The sequence below is a fragment of the Crotalus tigris genome, unplaced genomic scaffold, assembly GCF_016545835.1.
Source record: "Crotalus tigris isolate CLP2741 ecotype Arizona unplaced genomic scaffold, ASM1654583v1 scf7180000023617.9722795, whole genome shotgun sequence".
Taxonomy (NCBI): Eukaryota; Metazoa; Chordata; class Lepidosauria; order Squamata; family Viperidae; genus Crotalus; species Crotalus tigris.
The window spans coordinates 4,331,993-4,347,219 of record NW_024100081.1 but is presented as its reverse complement, the minus strand read 5'-3'; the positions used below and the strand labels follow the sequence as shown (position 1 = coordinate 4,347,219).

General features: G+C 36.6%; 1 protein-coding gene across 3 annotated transcripts in view; it reads right to left on the bottom strand.

The window, feature by feature from the left end:
* Window positions 1–15,227, bottom strand: part of TUT4 (terminal uridylyl transferase 4) — a 42,049-nt gene that overhangs the window by 3,532 nt on the left and 23,290 nt on the right. For 2 of the 3 annotated variants that reach the window (XM_039320042.1, XM_039320044.1), the window contains 16 exons: window positions 14,033–14,748; window positions 13,688–13,838; window positions 13,186–13,272; window positions 12,066–12,169; window positions 11,917–11,974; window positions 11,709–11,812; window positions 10,736–10,825; window positions 8,760–8,873; window positions 7,998–8,075; window positions 6,984–7,161; window positions 6,745–6,792; window positions 6,571–6,653; window positions 5,892–6,007; window positions 5,549–5,709; window positions 4,365–4,465; window positions 1,468–1,981 (listed from right to left, as the gene is read on the bottom strand). In XM_039320042.1, the coding sequence (XP_039175976.1) occupies window positions 1,468–1,981; window positions 4,365–4,465; window positions 5,549–5,709; window positions 5,892–6,007; window positions 6,571–6,653; window positions 6,745–6,792; window positions 6,984–7,161; window positions 7,998–8,075; window positions 8,760–8,873; window positions 10,736–10,825; window positions 11,709–11,812; window positions 11,917–11,974; window positions 12,066–12,169; window positions 13,186–13,272; window positions 13,688–13,838; window positions 14,033–14,748 (2,703 nt within the window). The remainder of the gene's footprint in view (window positions 1–1,467; window positions 1,982–4,364; window positions 4,466–5,548; window positions 5,710–5,891; window positions 6,008–6,570; window positions 6,654–6,744; window positions 6,793–6,983; window positions 7,162–7,997; window positions 8,076–8,759; window positions 8,874–10,735; window positions 10,826–11,708; window positions 11,813–11,916; window positions 11,975–12,065; window positions 12,170–13,185; window positions 13,273–13,687; window positions 13,839–14,032; window positions 14,749–15,227) is intronic. The other variant, XM_039320045.1, reaches the window with a different exon arrangement.

The window sequence follows — 15,227 nt, the reverse complement described above, 5'->3', positions numbered from 1 at the left end:
TGGTTTACAGTATCTCATATATGCAGACAACAGGTACATAGATTCTATAGCAACTCTTACATATTTCTTTTCTTCAACAACACCTTAGGCAAAGTGCAGAGCAATCCTGCAAGTTAAAATTCCTTTGTGTGTTTTGGAGTCGACTTAACCGTTTTGTTCAAAAATGAATGAAAAATATAAATCAAACCAAGTCACTAAAAAGCAATTATTAAACACTATGATGCAAAAAAACAGAAAGACATGTTCTGAAAATACAGAATAGTTTGACAGGTAGTCCTTGACTTACAACCACAGTCAGGAAGAGATTTATGGTTGTGGCACCCACATGATTACCGGATTTTACAACATTTTTTGCAGTGGTCGCTAAGCAAATCATTGTGGTGATTCAGCGAACCTTTAGTTATTAAATAAAAGCTGCAGTTGTAAGTATAAATCAGAATCCAGCAGAAAATACAGCAAATCATGGTCATGTGACCATAGGATGCTGCAACCAGTCATAAAACCGATTGAGCTGCCAAATGCCCAGGATGCAGTCACATGACTATGGGGAGTTGGCATATTTTACAATGGCCAAAAGTGCTTTATGTGCCATATAGCACCATTCTGGATCCATAATGAATGGTTGTTAAGCGCTCTTAAGTCAAGGACTACCTGTAGAGAGCATGAACAACATATCTTTGGGAATCTTTGAAGTATCAGAGTTGTCTGTAATGTTTTATTAGTTTGGTTTGGCTGACAACAACTTCTAATTCTAAGAAGAAAAACCTAAAATAAGCCATGGCTCCTTCTAAACTTGTTCTAGGAAGCATGGATCGGAGTCATTGTCCAATGAAAACAGAACTATAAAACACACCAGCAGTAAACACTGGAGAGCCATTTCAGCCATTTCTGACCAGCTATATATTTTTAAAAAAAAGTATAAAATTCATACTGGTTCATATATTAATTTATCAACGTTTCAATCTAAGTACATTAATATGCAGAATCTTTAAATAAATTGGATGGAGTTAAAGGGCTAAACAGAAAGATGTGCTCGTACCAGGCCACTCTTCTTCTATCACATCTATCATTCCCATCCCATTTTAAGCTACTTTTGATACTATTTTTAGAGTAGTATTAAATGCAACACAAGAAAGCCCAATTGAAAAACAAAATGGAACTAAGTGCTTTCAGCTTATGCCTAGATCTGATGTGTTGATTCTCTAATCCAGTTCATATTTGCTAGCAGTTTTTCACTAGGTCAGTCTTCTCTTTCAATATCTTGTCTAGATCTACAATGCAAATGCTCAAGCATTTTTTTTTAACTTTTCAGCTATGTTAATGTCTTGGCCTAAGTACTAAGGAAATTAATCTTCCTTAAAATATATAAGCAGCTGATTAGCAGAATCAAATGAAACGAACTCAGAAATGGTTAGCAAAGAAAACATCAGTATTTATACAAAGCAAGTGACAATAGAGGAAAATTACCTGAATTCCCCACTGTGCCATTGTTCACCAGTGAGCTTAGAGTCACAGGGTTGTGCCAGGGTCCCTCATGAGAAGTGCTGGGGATTCCCACAGGCCTGGCAGCAGGCTGTGCAAAGATGATACTAGGATCATTCAAGCTTATGGTGCTCTGATTATTGGGTGGGTTGCTGCTGCCAGCTCTCACCGAAAATGGAACGTTTGTTGCGTGAGGAGGATTACCCGGTGCAGAGTGAATAACAGGCCAGGAGGTGTTAGGAAATGGAATTTGGTGATGGTGGGGCATTTGAAATACCCCCAAATTAGGCAAGGTGGAATACTGACCTGGGGGAGATTGGGCAAAGTTAAACAAAGGCAGCTGGACCTGGTGAGGTGACTGTGCCCCTTGTTGGGGCGGCAGAGTATGTTTAGACTGGGATACTGATTGAGGCTGAGGCTGATTAATTGAGGCTGGTGGAGAGGAATTCTGGGTAAACTGCTGAGGCTGTGGAGAATAAGATGATTGATGCGGATCAGACTAGAGAAGGGGAAAAAAAAGGATTGGGTTTGGATTAGTTTACCAGTTAAGTGATCCACTGAGCTCCTGACAATTAAAAAGTTACCGTAAAGGAACTTTTACAACCCCGTTTTAAAAGTTTCAGCTCAAAACAAAATAAATAAAAGGTAGTCCTTGACTTACGACCACAATTGGGATTAGAATTTGGATTGACCAAATAGAGCATTAAGCAAGATGTCATTTAATAACTACAATCCTGGCGTTCCAGGTTGTGGTCATAAAGCAATCTCGTGGGTTTTTAATGGACAAAGTCCCAGCTAAAGAGTTCAGAGTGTCTCAGGAGGGTAGGGAAAACCCTGTGAGACATTGTCCGGCTCTGACAATTCTTCATGCAAGCAGGATTTTCAGTGTCAGAGCGAGAGACATTGGCAGGTTTGCCTTCGCCATGCCACTCAGGGCTCCTTGCACTCCTTATATTGCACTCCTTATACCAGTGGTTCTCAACCTGTGGGTCGGGACCCCATTTGGGGTCGAACGACCATTTCACGGGGGTCGCCAAACAACAGAGTCCGCCATTTTTTCCCCCTTTTCCTTAGCTGTGCTACTCCCTTTTATTCTATTGGCTTTTGAAAGCCAATAGAATAGACTCTCTTGAATAGAGTCTAATTCTATTGGCTTTCAAAAGCCAATAGGAATTGTCCAGGCTGTCTCTGCCCTGCTGAGCCCGCCAAAAGTCCCATTCTGCAAACGGTGCTGCAAGTTGTCTGCAGCGAAGGCGAGCTGTCTGGAAGTTTCCACCCCTCCCTGCTGAGCAACTACTAAAAATGTAAGTAAAAGAGGGCCAGGGGTGGGAGGCCAGCAGGCGCAGGGAGGGTTGCTGGCGTGCATGGGGCCCGGCAGGTGCCTTACCTCCCTTGGGCTGGGCCAGCTGGTGGCCCAGCCGGTGGTCGGCCTGCGCCGTCTCTGCCGCTTGCCAGCTATGCCTCGGCCGGCGCAGGGGGCGGCACCATGCATGTGCGGCGCTCCTGGGCAGGGAAAGTCCTCGACCTACGACTGGTTGGGTAGTCCTCGACTTACAACCGGTTGGGTAGTCCTCAACTTACGACCGGTTGGGGGGGTCGGGCATTAAAAAGGTTGAGAACCATTGTCTTATACTGTGGCACCTGCTACAATCCAAGCATGCAATTTGTTTAGGAGCAACAGGCATTCAACGAAGTAAGTTTGTAAAGGAGCCTCATTTCCCAGCAAAGAAACACTCCAAGGACCTGCTTCCTTTGGAGGAATCTGCTTGATAGGGAAGGAAAGGAAGGGGAGGAAGGAGATTGGCTGCAAGGTGAAGAGAAAAAACAGGGAAGGAAAAGGGAGAAGCATGTTTTATCAAACTTTTCTTCTCCCATCTCCCTCCTGCTCTCCCATGTCTTTCCTGCCATCCATGCTACAGGCACACGTGTTATTCCGGGGGAGGGGGGAGAACTGGCATTATGCGGTAGTTACTGTATCTTTGGAAATCCACTCACCCCAACTGGTTTTTTTGGTGGAAAATGAGATTCCTTAGAAAACTTATTTTAGTGAATTTCCACAGCTCCTAAGCACATGGAGGTTTAGTGTGCTTAGATTTTGGCAGGTGCCAGAAAGGAGAGGCAGCAGTAATATAAGGAGCCTGGGCTACCTCAAGCAGGTAAGGAAAGCACTGGGAGGCCTATCCACAGGTTGTACTCTTTCTGCTCTGGCACTGAAAATCTTTCTTCCTGAAATCCAAGTGGAAAACACTGAGTTTCTGGAAAAACCAGTGGGAAGACTGAAAATGGAGATCACAGGAGTGTCTGGTGCTTGATAATCAACGTGTGAACAGATTGCCAGCTACAAAGATTGCAATGACGTGATGGCAGCAAGGAGTGTGACATTTTGTTATGGTCAGGAGTGCTTTATGCCCCTTCTTAGGCCATCATAACTTCAAATAGTCATTAAGCAACCGGTTGTAAGTCGAGGACTACTATAAATTGTTCCACTAGTTCGGGTTTTGTATATAAGGTTTCTACTAACAGAAGACATATCTTACATACTCTTCTGATTAAGTCCTCTTTTAAATGCCACTAAAGTAAAACATGTAGCTATAAACATGACCTTTAATTTTCATACTGCAGTAGCATATTCATTCATTCAACTTTTCAATTACCAAATAAAAGGCTTAATCTGTGATTTCTAAATTTGCGTGTGTATATAATAGATTAAATAAGAGAGCTATAAATATGGGAAAACAAACTATTGACTGTCCACCAGGTGTTTCATTGTAAGAATCATCATAAGTACTCATAACTACTGTTGCTATAGTTTTTTTTATATACTGTCGATGCTTGCTACTTAAACAAAACCTATTCATAAAAACATTGAAAATACAACTTACACATTCTGATGGTTGTCTAGTACGCGAGGGTCTTTCCACCTGCTGTTGAATTGATCCAGTGACTTGCTGTGAATTTACCAAGCTTCTGACTAATTGAGAGGCTAAATGATAAAATATGAAGAATGTATAGTGTAATTTAAATTAAACAATCAAATTTCAAATAAATATGTGCAAAGAAAGGCACATTTACAACCAGAATTTTATCTATGGCTCTTCAGCAGCTGTGCTTTATGCTAGGGATAAATCATAACAAACAAGTGTTTTCCTACCTTTAGGGAAAATTACTACTGCACAACTTGCAATATTCTTAATTTCTACTTGTTTGTATCCTTCATTCTTAAATTACCAATTATAAACCTTCATTTATTAAATTGTTTACAGCAAGATTTTACTAAATTCAACTTGCTCAAGTTAATAAAATTTCCTTTCTGAAATTGTTTTTGAAAAAATAAGGCTAAATAAGCATTATGAGGGCTTTGAAGAATGACAGACCTCAAGACATTGTGAAGTTACAACTAGAATATGGCTATAAATTATTATTACAAGTCATGTAATAATGGAGCATAAGAAAAAGGCTAAATATAAAGCAAAATACAGACCTACATTTCAACAGTGTTGGCTGATAATCATGTATTTAGTTTATAAAATGTTTAGGGAAAAAAAACTGTCCAGAATAATTATTAACAAATATTAGGTGGAAAAAATAATTTAAAACAGGGAGAAATCTTTTTCCCATTTAATCCAAATACAATTGCAATAATTAACTTTGTATGAACTGACTGCATTACATTCTTTACTGTATTATAAATAAGATAAACAAAATATATTGCTTTGGTGGTATCCTTCCTGAAACTCACACGAATTAGATTTAAATAGCTATTGATTACTTAGAAAATAATTATCTATTCCAAAGAAGTTAGCTACTGTAAATGTACATCTGCTTTTGCTATCATTGTAGGGCAATCGGGTATCACAACCGGTAATGTTGAAACTCACCTTACCAACCATTTCTATGGGTGGCAAACTCTCCTGAAATTCCTGAGAGCCAATCAAAATTATGCATGGGCCTTTATGAACAACTATCTTAACAAAAATCAGGCTTTTGGGATCAATCAGGACAAAAGTGCAAAACCAGAACGGGTTAATACAGGATACAAAAAAGGAAACTGGAGAATCTATTTTACCTGCTAAACCGTTGCTTCTTTGTCTGGTCTGCTTGAATTCAGGACAATCTCTTCTAACGTGTCCCATGTCACCGCACATAAAACATCTCTTTTCTCTGGTATCTCTTTCTTCTTCCTTTAGTTCCTTTTCATCATCTCTTTCATTCTCTTTTTTCTTTACCCTTCAGAAGAAAAAATACGAAAGATATGCTTTACGGTATCCTTGAAAAGTATGACACAATGTGAAAAAAATATTTTTAAAAGGACAACAAGAGGATGTAAGTGCAAAGAAAAAAGAGGGAAAGAATATTTTGAAGATGTCAGGCTCATTTTATGAAGGAGAGAAGTATATGTTTTTACTAACCTTCTTCTTTTAGGGCAGTCCTTCATATAGTGGCCAATTTTGCCACAGACACGACAGCACCTGTCATTTGGGGCCAGTTCTCCATCAGTTAATACTTTGGAATTGAAAAAATATTCCTGAAAGAGTTGGAAACATGTTCATTTTCCAGTAAGACAGTACAGGTAATAATACTTTTATGTCTTACTAATGAAGTCATTCATTATGGAGAAAATTGTTCCAACCAGATATTCGAAACTTTAGTGAACAGTGAAAATGTTCCTATTTTTGTTTTTGTTTCTTCTATGTGTGTATCTCTCTGTGTGTATATGCATATAACCATATCAAATTTTTACAGGCTTGCATTTCCAAGATAGCATGCATTTCTATATAATGGATGAATGGATGGTTGGATCGATCTGCAGCCAATGCCTTATACAAAGCAAAGAACCATTTAAAAGAAAATTTTAGGATTTGCAGAACAATTATTTTAATGATTTCATGAATGAGGAACTAAAACATAGAAAGAGTACTGAGAAAAGCATTCTATTAAGTACGGCCTGCTCTACCAGCATAACACATACATCTTCAAACCAATTAAATGGAATATAGTGCAAACTAAAATTTAATGTATCTGAAATTTCCTACAGCACAATAAAAATACTTGCTCATTTGTAATAAGGCAGAAGAAAGGAGAACTTACAGCTTCTCTTCCTGAGATTGGATAATAAGGGGTACCAAATAACTTTCTCCCGTTGATTAATGCTTTCATTATGAAATTGGTCACTTTGGATTTAAAAAAAAAAGACATTTTTTTTAAAAAAGCAGTATTAATTTTGAAGTTCATTCAGTTGAATGATACTTTTTATCTACTTACTTTTTCTAGAAACTCCTGCACCAAGATTATGATTCAGGTCAAAGGGATCTGAGTAATAGCAATAACAAACAAATTAAGAGAGGATTTTTTAAAAAAAGAAAGTAACGCACATATTTCTTTATAAAAACTACAGATGCAGTATAAGTTGCTGTCAAATATGTTAGCATAATGTAACATAAATAGGAAGCTTCTTCAGAAAAACAAATTAATTTATTAAACAAGAAATATTCAATAACTACCTTCAATAGCAATGCATTTGGATGTCCACTGTTTCTCAAATGTGGTTAACAGCTTTTTCTGCCGAATGCTGATGACATATTCTTTGAAATCAAATTCTTCAGTGTAAAATCTCAGTAATCCTAACCAGAGTTCTCCCAGTGACTCTGTGTTTTTCCCAAGAGAAGGTAAACGTTTTTTCTGTATAAAGTTATAGCAGTAAACATGTAAGAGAACAACTTTTTCTAAAATAAATGTAACAGTTTTAACCAGAAAGCTTCTAAAGTAGCACAGTGCAAAATATTTACTGCGATTATCTATTAACAGGGTAGGAGGAAAAGTGATTAAGGTACCAGATTAGAAAGCCAGAGACTCTGAGTTCTAGTCCCACCTTAACCATGAAAATCAGTTCTGGGTGACCATGGGCCAGTCAATCTCTCTCAGCCCAACTCACCTCACAGGGTTATTGTAGTGAAAATGAGAGGAGATGGTGTGTTGGATATGTTCACCATCTTGAGTTATTAGCAAAAATAACAAAGGGGGAGGGATACAAATAAATACAAGTATTTTCTCTACAAAATTCTCTACTTATGCAAACTCAAAGTAACAGTTCCTTTCCTAATGATAAGAGACAAAGTATTTCTTGGACGAAACATGTATTTGTTTTGAAAAGGAAATCACTGCCTAAAATATGATACAGAGGTGCTGATTAGAATATCTATTCTGTGGTAGCCCCAGGTGGCTATATCGACATTAAAAAAATAAACACAATTTTTCCCTTAAAAAAAAGAACACGAAATCCCGGAGGAAGCAGGTAAGCTTCACTAATCTTCACTACAAAAATAGCAAAGATTCTTATTGCTGGTCCACTTCTAATACTTCCCATAATACCTCAGCCACTTTGTCCAACAATAAAAGACTGGGAAAAAGTTCTTTTTTTAGTTTACAGAACGGCAAATATATTGCTGGCAGACTTTACATAGTATAATTAAAGCAGACCTAAGCATTAATTGATTATTCCAAAATGAGGATTTTACCAATTCTTCGGTGTCATCAAAGAAGAAAGCATTCCAACCATCAACCATCCTTTGAGGGATCTGCTGCCCATCAAATATCTATAACACATGAAAAATAAAAACAGAAAATTATGAAAACTAAAAGCATTCCAAATACAGAAATGTTTTTTCAAAATACGCATTACTTATCTGATTCTTTCTAAAACCACGAATAATAAAAGAACCTCTTCTCAAAATTTCAAGAAAACCATAACCTCTGGCCCAGAATGCCAAACATATGCATCAGAATGGTGGGGGAAAGGTGATTTGATTGTGTTACTTAGTGGTAAGGGTAACAGAGCATATTTTTGCTAATAAAGATCTGATTTCAAAACTCAAGTTAAAAATCAGATGCTTACCACCTTAGCAATAATAATAAAAACATAAATTTCTCTGCTTTTACATGTAGGTAACCAAGTCACTTCATAGATTTTGAACTATAATTCCACTTTACCTAATTAATAGCCAGTCTGACTCGGGTCTATGCAAACTAGTCCAAAATATCCAGATTATCTACTCCTGTTATAGATAATATTCAGACTTTTGTTGAGAAGGGAGCTCTACATCTTATGAGGAAAACTACTATACCACCCATGTGAAATGGCTAGGAAAAGATCCAAAGTTGTTTCAGTAATTCTTCAAAAAGACTCCCAACCAACATTAATATCATAAGCAAATTATATCAAGAAAAGACAGGAATGTCAAAACTGTTTTCCATCCAAGTTTTTTTCCTTGAAAATTTACCTCTTGCAGTACTGGGATTACTGGTGGTTCTCTCTGTTGTAAGAAGTACAATACCATGAGAATGTAGGCATATGAAGAGAGACTTCCTCTGGATGCATCTCCAATATCACAACGCTGTTCAAACATTTTCAAGGCAATAAGCATATAGCAAGTTATTTTGGGTAACAAATACAACACCAGAATAGATACTAAGAAAAGACATTTTATGCCAACTCAAAGTATGTTTTCAGTAAAACATAACCAGAGTCAAATGCATACTCTTAACTGAAAATTCATACTTCAGTTTAGGAATTTTGTTCTTGGAAGCAGCTAAGTAGGAACTAATAGGAGCATGAATGTCTCAAGAGTGTAGCAGAGCACGAGCCATATTATTTATGTATTTTATCCATTGATAAAACGTCCAATCATTCACTTAAATGAGCAAAATTCCATGTGACCACTCACTTCAGGAACTGCTGACAAGCATATTCTAAATAATGTTTTCAAGGTAAAACACATAGCACCCAGAATATTAAGGTAATATTATGGGAAAATGTCAAACATACATACATATCACTTCCCCACAATTTACTAAAAAAAGTTAACTTTTACAGGACTTGTTCCTAACAAATCCATGTTGTATTCTGGTATATACCACACTGTTTTCAAGAATAATCATGTTATAACCTTCCCAGATATTAATGTCAAAAAGCATGTTTCACTACTGAACACCTTTTTGAAAAATCAACTGGTTTTTTTAAAAAATTATTATTCCTATACTTTCTGTTAATGAAAATAAAAACACTAGTTTTATTCTATTCTTCCAGATAATGTCAACTGTGCCATCATGTTCATTTTCTTGAATGTTATATGCAGATGTGTATAACTGTTTACCGTAGTACAGTGGTTCTCAACCTTTCTAATGCCGTGACCCCATAATACAGTTCCCCATGTTGTGGTGACCCCCAAGTGGGTGTGGCCACCAATAAGAGGGAGTAGAACAGCTAGAGAAAAGGGAAAAAAATGGCGGACAGCGTGGTTTGGCGACCCCTGTGAAATGGTCATTCGACCCCAAATGGGGTCCCGACCCACAGGTTGAGAACCACTGCCGTAGTAAATTTTCTTCTTTTTCTTATCAGAAAATTCTGCTAAGTCTTCTGAATTCTTTGGACAAAACTATATAGAAGCCCTTGTGTTTGAAGTCATTTTTTCTTTACTTAGGGATAATGGAGTTAGTAATATAGACAGATGTAGATATAGATTTATTTATGGTGGGTATAGTCGTTTTCTCTATATAATTTAGATTGCTATTTTTTGGGTATTGAATAAACCAATGCATATTTTTGTAGCTTGAATGACTAAGCTAGTTTCCCTAAATTCATGAACAGTTATTCTACCTACAGTAATTAATCTGTTTCCCAAATTAGTGCCCTTAGAGTGTAAGTTTGCATATGCATGTAAAAGGACGTCACCTATGAAAATTGCTAAGAGGCCTGCTTTGGATCCTGATTTTGATAGATTTCATTTTGCTTAAGCTCCTGATATAGATACTATCAGTCTATTAAACTATGTTAAAAGGCAATCAATAATAATAATAATAATAATAATAATAATACCTCTACATTTCAAGGCCAAAATAATAATTATCTATAATTTGGATTCACAAGAAAGGTTTGCAAATAACAGGCTTTGTACAAGGTGAAGAAATGTGGCCAAGGATATACACAACTCACTAGCATCACTTTACTGAGACTTTTGGGGTTAGAATTTGGCCCTTGATATGTTGTTGAAGCCAAATGAATCTGTGACACTCACTAGTGAATCTAAATCCAATTGAGATGCAACTGTACTAACTTTCAACAATTCAGCAGAGCAGTCACCATATCTCTTAGTGCATTTAAAAAATAACCAGTATTTGAATAAGCCTCAACTGTTTGGTGGAGGAATGCTGAATACAGACAGCTTGTATTTTAAAATTGCCTCATTATTGCATTTACCTTTGCAAAAACTTTCATTGTGTATCCCAAATATTGCACTCTTGGATCAATGGCTGCATAAGTTGCAAGCATTCTTGTGTTATGCTGTGCCTAGAAAACAAGTATATCAGACTATATTCAATAGAATAACATTAAGATGTAATCCATTATACAGATCATGTAATAGCTCAGACCAGAGAGGTAGGAACTAGTAGTTCCTAAGATACAGAGGGACCCTGCCATGGTCTAATTCATTACCGGAAACTATTTTCCCTCACTCTGGTTTGTCCTGTTTTCCCCACTGGAAATGGCTGTTTGCAACACATATGGAGGGGATACTTTCCTAAGAGTTCACAATTCAAGAATACCAATGTTAACTTGGATTGCCATGGAGGTGCTGGTGGAAGGGGTGGTGGCACTGATCTACAACCTGGTAGCGTCCATCAAAGCCAGAATGCGCTCAGCCTTAGATCCACAAGGACCTAAGCAAGGAGAACCAACGAGGAGCCGCCCTGCTGCCTCTGCCCCGGGTGAGCGCATAAGAGAGCCAGTGCCGCGTCCCAGGTGAAGTCAGCCTGTGGGGCAAGACAGCTAGCAGGGACACTGGACTCCACTTGGGGGTGCCTGTCACTGGTTCCAGGGCTACCCTGTGGATCTAAGGCTGAGCACGTTCTGGCTTTGATGGCTGACACCAAGTTGTAGATCAGTGCCCAGTCGGCCTGGGCTGGACCAAGGTGTTGTGGGCCGGTCCTTCGCTGTTTCCAGAACAAGTCCCCAGGCCAGATGGAACCACATGGTGGGCTGGATTCAGCCTGCAGTCTTGTGTGACATGTCTGTGCTAGAATGTATGCATGTCAACCCCTTATCAATAATAATATTCCCTAATAATCTCTTTTTCACTTCAATTTTCAATCTAGATATTAAATACTACTTGCAATTTTTAGCTTATGTAGAATTAGGATGGTCAGCCAAAACTTCACTGAAAGATACTTGCCAGTGTGTTATATAAGCTGATATCACCTTCTAAGCCACTTTGTCTGTGTTCAAATTTTACAATAGGCACTTTGGCTGTTGTTATAGGCAGAATGTTTCTTAAACCTGCAAAGGTAAGTAATACTTCTTAAAACTAAGAATGCTAAATACTATGTAAAACTAAACAAAATGTATAAAATATTATTCAATATGCAGTACCCTAATCTCACCTGGATGTTTCTTAAGAACTTTTGCCAAGCTTTCAATAATTTCCTTACAATTTAATTTCTGGAGAAAATGAATAAAAACACTGTTATTATTATTTACAACATGCTACAAATACTTACAAGAACATGCAAATCTATTTCAAAAGAACTACCTCTGCATTTTCATAGCCTTCTAGAGTCATGCAGATATCCAGGTCACTATCGCGGAATCCAAATCCATTCTTTGAAGAGCCAAACAGGCACAGCCTGGCCTTGTCTGAGCAAAATAGAGAGAGAAAGAGATGCCTATAATGGAGAAAACACTTTCATACTCTTATGAATTCCAGTGTAACCTACAATGGTTGTTTATAAGCAGTCACTTTTTCCTATGATCCATTGCATGCTCTAACACAGGGGTGTCAAACTGCCGGCCCATGGGCCGGACGCATCACATGGAAGCCGCACCCACCCCATTGCTGGCAATGGCAAAACCGGCTCGATACGTTGCGCGACATCATGTGATGTCGCGAGTTTGACATTCTGCTCTAACACAACTGCTCTATGAATTATAATACATGTTTGCTGAATTAATCATGCATATACAATAGTACTGTAAACTATCTCCGAATTATCTTAATCTACAATACTTAGTGATCAAACAAATGCATTTAAAATGCAAAATACAGGCACAATTGAGTCTTAAATATACATACATTTGAGCCTTGAAAATATGACTGTTTTACCTAGTTACTTTTCAAGTTAGTGTACACATGCAGCGATCTAAAGGTTAAAGGTTGAAGTCCTGGGTATTAAGGTGCTATTATACAGGTAGAAACAGACATCTTAATGCTTTAGAATTATTACTGTGTTGTCAAGGCAACATATATTTCTAAGAAGATAATGTTGGACTGCATCCAATATGGTGCAAATATATTTTCTTCTCACGCCATGGAAATATCCTTTCCTTTCTTTCACCTAAGCCCTCCATAATCCACTTTAAATCTACACCGAAACATCTTCCAGTCCTTAAGAACAAGTCCATTTCAACAGAAGGTGAACAAAATTTGATATAACTAGTTTAATATTAATTTATTAGACCAGGCTTCACAAAATCAGTCAAAAGTCCACTGAAATCAGTGGAAATTGTAGTATTCATTATTAATATGGCTAGATCTAAATACAATTTTATTTATTTAATATTTGTGGTAAAACGCCTTAGAATCTCTGCTAAGATGGAAATAGTGTACACTTTAACATAAAATTTTGTTGACATAAAGATTTCTTATTATATACCATTATATTCTTTCCGAATAAACCTTTCCAAACTTGCCAGAATCTGCTCTCGATTTTGTTGTTCTGGGAAAGGAGGTGACAATTCATCTAGACAAATAAAAAACAATTGAGGCATTTGGCAATATCTAAAGCCAAGCATAAGTTATCTTTCAATTAATTCTTCTATGAACATGTACAACAACTCTATATTATTTACAATATTTTACAAGGGTTTCGTAAAACACTCATTTGCAACCTCTCATTTTTCTCATTGTTTTCTTACATCTTTTTTTCTCCCTCAAAAAAAAAATCATTTTTAGGATTACAAAATCTGGTGGTTTCAAATGTATCCTTGACATTTTTATAAATCTTATTGTCAGATACATGGCAAAGTCCAAACTGTCATGTTTACCTTAATGTGAATTGAAGCACAGGAGCCTGTGCTATTGATGATAGTACATAAATTTATTTCCACTGAGTTAAGTTAAAATCTCATAATAATGTGGGCCTCCAAAGCACTTACCAAAGCACCTTTTACATACAAGATCAAGTATTTCTCTGAATCTAATTGTCATTGGTGGTAGTGGGTTTAAATCAATTTTCTTAAAATCTTCTGGGCAATCACTTTTGGAATGGCCGTCCCTTTTGCAGATACTGCATACTATAGTTGGAGGCTATGAAAAAACCAAAAACAAAATAATTGTATTTTACAATTTAAGCTGTGCTATTTCTCTAAACAGTATGTGTCAATTTATGTTATGTAGGTGTGACAGTGGAAATATGTTGTTGTATAGTTCAGTAAGAAAATTAAAACTAAAGAAATGAAACAATTAAATAAAATATAAAATGACTTTTGTTTTTATTTTACCTTTCCAGAAGTCAAAATAAATTTATCGAACACATAATGCATGTCTTCTCTGGTGACTTCATCCCTAGTGTCTTGAGTTTCCTCTGCTGCTTTGCAATCGTGCGAGGTAGCTGGTAAGCTAGTGCCTGAGCACAGGCTATCTGTTGGATATTCCATTACTGAATCCAGTCTTTCAGTGTCAGATAATCCACTAACAGAATCTGTATCAAGGGGTTTATGTTCATTAAAAACACAACAGTGGCTTAGTTCATCTTCAGCTGAAAGCTCTTGATCATCCTTTCTTTGAAGTGATTTTTCTTCTAATTCACAGCATTCATTAGTAATAAACGATATAGTTTCTTCTCTATCTCCAGAGTCTCTGTTTGTAATTTCTGAGTTTACTAAAAAGCTTTTAAGTTTCTCAGTACATCTCCTAGTCATAGATTCCATTTCATTACATTCATTAAATTTACACTCCTGTAAATTACATCCGTGACCTGGTTTATGTTTTCCTGTAATATTGGCCTGCTGTGGAAGGCAACAGTTGATTACAGGTTCTCCAGTTCTTTTGCTACCTATTTTTCCTTTTTTCTTGGTATCTGGTTTGGGCTGAGTCTCATCTTTACTCTGCGGACATGCAAAGTATTTATATGCTGTCCTGAACCTCTCCAAGATGTATTCAAACACCATCTGGCTGTTTAGACTCCGTGCAACGTTTCTTTTTAGTGCAAAGGGATCTAAGAAAAAGGAAATGACGTAAATTAGATACTGCTTTAAATTAGGAATTTTAAATATGAAGTCAATATATTGCATTTGAAATAGACCTGTTACATTTTAGTTGTTTGACTGTTGAAAACATGTATCCTATTATAAAATTGCCTTCAAGCAATCAGATTGTTTTTACAAGATGATTATTTTAAAATAAATACTTCCAAAATAATCAGATGTCAACTGTCATCTAAAAAGAATAGGAACAAGCTTTTTAAAAACGTATTTAAAAAAAGAAGGCAATTATTGTAATTTTCAGAATATTTTTCATATCTACTTTTATGAGTTTAATCAACTCTATAAATACCTACGAGTTTTAAAAATTAAGTGATAACATAATACAAAATATTTCATCTATAGATCACATGCAAACAAGTTTTCTTCTTGAATCTTCTTTGTTACAATGTTAATTCATGAAAAACAAAGAACAAAACAACAAAGAAAGGCT